Raw genomic sequence first — 6473 nt, 5'->3', positions numbered from 1 at the left:
AATCCCACAACCAAAAAAAAAAAAAACAAAATCCCACAACCAAAAAAGAAAAAAATCCCACAACAAAAGTCCCTGAGCCTTAGTCTTATTTTTAGTAAATGAATTCTCAGGACAGGAAAACGTTACTTAGAAATTTTAAGTAACATTTCAAACATAAAACCAAACCCAAAATATCTGAGGTTAGAATGACTAAAACAAAACAAAACAAAAAACCCCACCCAGTTCATTTTTATTTCGTCAAGCGTAACTTTAGTAAATCCAGACCCATCACCGGCTTATTTTGCTTTGCAAGTTATTCATCTCTTCCGGGACAAGACAACTCTTTAACAGTTGTTTCTGATACAGAATTTCAATTCATAACTAAGTAGAAAAGGAGAGCTTGGGAAAGGACGGCTCTGTGAGCTCAGGTACTTACCTGATGTTTGGAGAGTGCGGGTGCCACCGAGGCTGGCTGGGGTGAAGATTGGGGTGATACTGAGGCTAGAAATAAAATACCAAACTCGATTATTAGATGCCCTTTGCTTTCAATGGTCTTCACCGGCTGTGAATGGAGAGGCTCTTACTGAACCCTGGCTGGGGGAGCGCACGTTTCCCAGGCTATCACGTTTCCCCCGTGACAAAGGCTGGGGGCTGCCCTCCAAGAAGAAAGCGGAAGGCATCTGCCTTGAAAGGGTGCCCTAGGGCGCCCAGGCAAGGCAATATTCATCTCTCCCAAGGGAACCCACGGAAGGGGCCAGAGAGACGGAGAGAATGACGGTTAATTTATTCTTTAGAAACAATTTCTGTCGTTGCTGAAAATGACAACAACTGTGTGTAAACAGTTACATCTGCCAGCAAACAAGGACTGGACAGAGGACGCCAAGGCAGCAGGACTCTGGGCGAACTCTTTCTCTCTTGTTAAAAAAAATTTTTCTAAAATGTGATCCAAAACAAAACACACCCCCCACACCCCCCACACCCCCGCCCGGCCCCGGAAACAAACAAACAAAACCCCAAACCATCCAGGGCACCATTATCCTGATAAAACAGAAGGAAAGAAGTAGTCTGCCCATTTTAACATGAGAAAATGGATCCAGACTGATGACTCACAAAACGGCCCGGGGTGAAGATATAAGGCTGGCCTGGGTGGGTGGCAGGCTGCCTGCCAGTCCACTTCTGGCCTGCAGAGGGCAGCGGTCCCAGACTGTGTCAGAAGCCCTGGGGCTTTTCAAGGCTAAATTTTCTATGGGGCAAATTAGGTTCTCCTGACATTTAAGTCACCACAGGCTTGCCACCATTATTCTTTTAATTATTTCTTCCCCTTCTTCTTCTTCCCTGCTGTTCTGGTTAAGAAGCAAAAGTCCTCTATTATGAAAAATTCTCAGCAATTCTGTTCATTCCATTTTCATGGACCTGAGATGCCCTCACTGACTCTTCTGTATTCCAGTGGCCCCTCTCCTTCAAGGATGCCTGTCGGCAATTCCGCAGCCCCCAGAGGACATCCTACTGGAAAGAGGAACCTGGAGAAAACATTTCAGTGGCAGAATCTGAAAGCTGACTAGGGCTTTAGAATCTCCTGGAAATAGTCGCTTCATATTTCTCTCTCTTAGGGGATACAGAAACCCAGAGGTGATAGATGATTTGCCCAAAGCTGAACCGTTTCAGGCGTTTTGGCCATACAGCCAAGGCCCCAAAAGAGGCTCTACCAACTGGCTCTTGAACAAAAGAGAGTAACCTGGAATAGAAGTTGACCTTCTATTCTATATACCTTGTCTTCAAACACAACCAAATCAGATGCATTGGAGAGAGGTGGGCACCTTATCCATAGAGACTTGGAAGGAGGATATTCCAGAACCTTCCTTGGTCTCCTTTGGTAATTTATACACCCTCGAAAGCTGTCAAGGAGTATTTTTTAATGTTACCCCACATGGTTCTCAACCAGGACTGTTACATCTCCCTGGGGACAACTGGAAATGAGTATGTGCAGTTTTGCTAGTCACAATGACTGGAGGGTTACCTGTAACTCTTGGGCAGAGAAGAGGGAAGTTAAACCTCCTGTAACTCTAAGGACAGTCGCAAGCAATGAAGAACTGCCCCTCTCCAAATGCCAATAGTGCTCCCATCAAGGACACAGCAATCCGTCCTTTGCTAAGCTTGCTGAGCTCACAGTAACACCAATGATGCAATACCACCTTCCTGGAAACCTTTCTCAGCGCTCAGATGCTTACCGGGCCACCTATCAGGATGTTCTCTTCCTGGTCAATTTACTCCCATCATGGCACCTCTAAAGGCTGGCAAGGAGCAGAGGGCCAGTGGTTGCCAAAGATGTTAAGAGAAGAACAACATCCAGGTGACAGTTGTCATGGATTTGATTTCAACGAACAATCGCCTCGACGTTCCCTCTACCTGCAAGCCTGCCGGGGCAAGGGCAGCACTGAGCTGGGAAAGCTTTGCTTTGTTTATTTTTTTTTTTTTTCTCCCCTTCAAGCACTAATCACCCATCAACAACATTCTAGCCACTCACACCTGAAAGTCCGACCAAAAAAAAAAAAAAAAAACTCTGACTAAGAAGATTCAAGAACCCAAAGGCAGCAGCAAGGAGATCAGGAAAGCTGGCCTTTCCCCTTCCAGGTGCAAAGCACTTTTTACACTCATTCCCTACAACTCGGAAGTCACGTCCAGGCTCTGCGCATTGGGAATAAGATTTCATGTACAGAAGACAATATCACAAAATTCTTCGGAAACATAATTTGGAGGTCTCATAGAGATAATGTACACTGGGATCCCTGCCCCCAACTAAGGAGTTAATATCTACAGTAATGAGACTGATTAGATCCAGAAAGAGACGGATTAGAATAAGGCTCCAAAGTGAACTCATCATGGAGTAGTTTTATTGTGACATTCAAAACCAGACTGGCGATAGGGCAGAGAAACTCAGGGGAGGAGTGTCCCTTGGACATTCACACCTACCCAGGACAAGAAAGTTGGCCACCATGTTAGGGGGTCATCAGACATGGGTGCTGCCTCTCAGCACATGATAACCTGGGAAGCCAGGGACACATCATTAGCTCAGGGCCCCCACCTGGCCGCTCATCAGAACCACCTTAGAGAGGCACCACAGCTTGCCAATACCCAGATCCCACCCACCCTAGAGTTTCTGATTCAACCAGTCCAGGCTGAGGCCCAAGCACCAATTATTTTTTTAAAGCTTGACAGATGGTTCTAACATGCAGCGGGGCTGAGAACCACTGGTGCTGGTGATTTCTAATCAAGGGGCTGAGAGAAGGCTTTGTGGAGGTGACAGCTTCCCAGCAGACAAGTGTGGGCCAAGGAACAGTGGGAAAAAATTACGGGGCAACAGTGATGTGATTCTCCCTAAAGATGCTACCAGAAAACTACTAGAGCTAATCAATGAATTTGGTAAAGTAGCAGGATACAAAATTAATGCACAGAAATCTCTTGCATTCCTATATACCTAATGATGAAAAATGTGAAAGAGAAATTAAGGAAACACTCCCATTTACCACTGCAACAAAAAGAATAAAATACCTAGGAATAAACCTACCTAAGGAGACAAAAGACCTGTATGCAGAAAACTATAAGACACTGATGAAAGAAATTAAAGATGATACCAACAGATGGAGAGATATACCATGTTCTTGGGTTGGAAGAATCAACATTGTGAAAATGACTATACTACCCAAAGCAATCTACAGATTCAGTGCGATCCCTATCAAAGTACCAGTGGCATTTTTCACAGAACTAGAACAAAAATTTTCACAATTTGTATGGAAACACAAAAGACCCCGAATAGCCAAAGCAATCCTGAGAGAGAAAAACAGAGCTGGAGGAAATCAGGCTCCCTGACTTCAGACTATACTACAAAGCTACAGTAATCAAGACAGTATGGTATTGGCACAAAACAGAAATATAGATCAATGGAACAGGATAGAAAGCCCAGAGATAAACCCACGTACATATGGTCACCTTATTTTTGATAAAGGAGGCAAGAGTACACAGTGGAGAAAAGACAGCCTCTTCAATAAGTGGTGCTGGGAAAACTGGACAGCTACATGTAAAAGAATGAAAACTCCCTAACACCCTACACAAAAATAAAATCAAAATGGATTAAAGACCTAAATGTAAGGCCAGACACTATCAAACTCGTAGAGGAAAACATAGGCAGAACACTCTATGACATAAATCACAGCAAGATCCTTTTTGACCCACCTCCCAGAGAAATGGAAATAAAAACAAAAATAAACAAATGGGACCTAATGAAACTTCAAAGCTTTTGCACAGCAAAGGAAACCATAAACAAGACAAAAAGACAACCCTCAGAATGGGAGAAAATATTTGCAAATGAAGCAACTGACAAAGGATTAATCTCCAAAATATGCAAGCAGCTCATGCAGCTCAATATCAAAAAGAACAAACAACCCAATCCAAAAATAGGCAGAAGACCTAAATAGACATTTCTGCAAAGAAGATATACAGATTGCCAACAAACACAAGAAAGGATGCTCAACATCATTAATCATTAGAGAAATGCAAATCAAAACTACAATGAGGTATCATCTCACACCGGTCAGAATGGCCATCATCAAAAAATCTACAAACAATAAATGCTGGAGAGGGTGTGGAGAAAAGGGAACCCTCCTACACTGTTGGTGGGAATGTAAATTGATACAGCCACTACGGAGAATGATATGGAGGTTCCTTAAACAACTAAAAATAGAACTACCATACGACCCAGCAATCCCACTACTGGGCATACACTCTGAGAAAACCATAATTCAAAAAGAGTCATAGGGCTTCCCTGGTGGCGCAGTGGTTGGGAGTCCGCCTGCCGATGCAGGGGACACGGGTTCATGCCCCGGTCCGGGAAGATCCCACATGCCGTGGAGCGGCTAGGCCCATGAGCCATGGCCGCTGGGCCTGCACGTCCGGAGCCTGTGCTCAGCAATGGGAGAGGCCACAACAGTGAGAGACCCGCGTACCGCAAAAAAAAAAAAAAAAGAGTCACGTACCACAACGTTCATTGCAGCTCTATTTACAATAGCCAGGACATGGAAGCAACCTAAGTCTCCATCAACAGATGGATGGATAAAGAAGATGTGGCACATATATACAATGGAATATTACTCAGCCATAGAAAGAAACGAAATTGAGTTATTTGTAGTGAGGTGGATGGACCTAGAGTCTGTCATACAGAGTGAAGTAAGTCAGAAAGAGAAAAACAAATACCATATGCTAACACATATATACGGAATCTAAAAAAAATGGTCATGAAGAACCTAGGGGCAAGACGGGAATAAAGACACAGACCTACTAGAGAATGGACTTGAGGATACGGGGAGGGGGAAGGGTAAGCTGGGACAAACTGAGAAAGTGGCATGGACATATATACAGTACCAAACGTAAAACAGATAGCTAGTGGGAAGCAGCCGCATAGCACAGGGAGATCAGCTCAGTGCTTTGTGACCACCTAGAGGGGTGGGATAGGGAAGGTGGGAGGGAGACGCAAGAGGGAGGGGATATGGGGATACGTGTATACCTATAGCTGATTCACTTTGTTATACAGCAGAAACTAACACAGCAATGTAAAGCAATTAAACTCCAATAAAGATGTTTTTAAAAAAATGATGTGATTCTCTAAGAACTGAACACATGATGTATGCTAAGGAGCAGGGACAATAAACGTAGAAAAGTTAAGCTGGACCCAGGTTACAGAAGGCTGCGAACAGCCAGCGAGAGCTACCCACAGCAGGGGCTGGTGGGCAGGCAGGGGGTTCGGGCCTTGATGGTCATCCTGTGAAAGAGCAGGACACCAGCCATGGAAACCCACCTCCACTCCTTCTGCAGCCAACAGGCCTTAGCACAGTGCTTTACAAAGCAGGTTCTAGAAACCACTATTCCACTGATGGAAATGAACACACCACCAACAGAAGTGGTGGGGGAACCAGCTTTTCTTATGGTGGGAAGGTTGTCCAACAGTCAAATGATTTGCGGAAACACTGGATTTAAAAAAATAAAACATGTGTCTTCCTTGAAGGATTTTTCAGCACTTTTGGCATCCCAGCGGGCACCATAAGATCCAAGAAGGGAATGAAGGACGCAGCATTTCCCAAACATGTGACCAAGACATCCTTCTCCTGGGGGCACACCTCCAGGGACTCATGTTCCCTGGGCCTAGAACACACTTGGACAAAAAATGGCCTCACTTGAGTGCCCCCGAGAGGCTGTGTTTGACCACCCAGAAACTTAGAACATGTATCCCTGCTGCTTGCCAGTGTACAAGGTTAAGAAAAACAGGCAGCTCAGATGACCAAGAGGAAGCAGGGGTCAGGGGAGAAGGCTCTCCTCTTACTGTTTTCTCAAAAAAACATGAACTGCTGTTATTTCTTCCAAACCTGATTATAAGTGCAATGACTGCTCAGTGTGGAAAATTTAGACACTTTAAGAAGTATGACATGAAAACTTTTAAAAGCAAT

At 44.5% G+C, this 6473-nt stretch overlaps 1 protein-coding gene across 3 annotated transcripts in view; it reads right to left on the bottom strand.

Moving 5' to 3' along the window:
* EPB41L4B (erythrocyte membrane protein band 4.1 like 4B) overlaps positions 1 to 6473 on the bottom strand; it is a 142196-nt gene that overhangs the window by 63715 nt on the left and 72008 nt on the right. For all 3 annotated transcript variants that reach the window (XM_027105273.1, XM_027105275.1, XM_027105274.1), the window contains exon 15: positions 416 to 480. In XM_027105273.1, the coding sequence (XP_026961074.1) occupies positions 416 to 480 (65 nt within the window). The remainder of the gene's footprint in view (positions 1 to 415; positions 481 to 6473) is intronic.

This window comes from Aethalodelphis obliquidens, unplaced genomic scaffold (assembly GCF_003676395.1).
Source record: "Aethalodelphis obliquidens isolate GAN/ISIS:26980383/991018 unplaced genomic scaffold, ASM367639v1 scaffold7, whole genome shotgun sequence".
NCBI classification, from domain to species: Eukaryota; Metazoa; Chordata; class Mammalia; order Artiodactyla; family Delphinidae; genus Aethalodelphis; species Aethalodelphis obliquidens.
The sequence above is the reverse complement of the archived record's forward strand: the minus strand, read 5'-3'. Positions and strand labels throughout refer to the sequence as shown.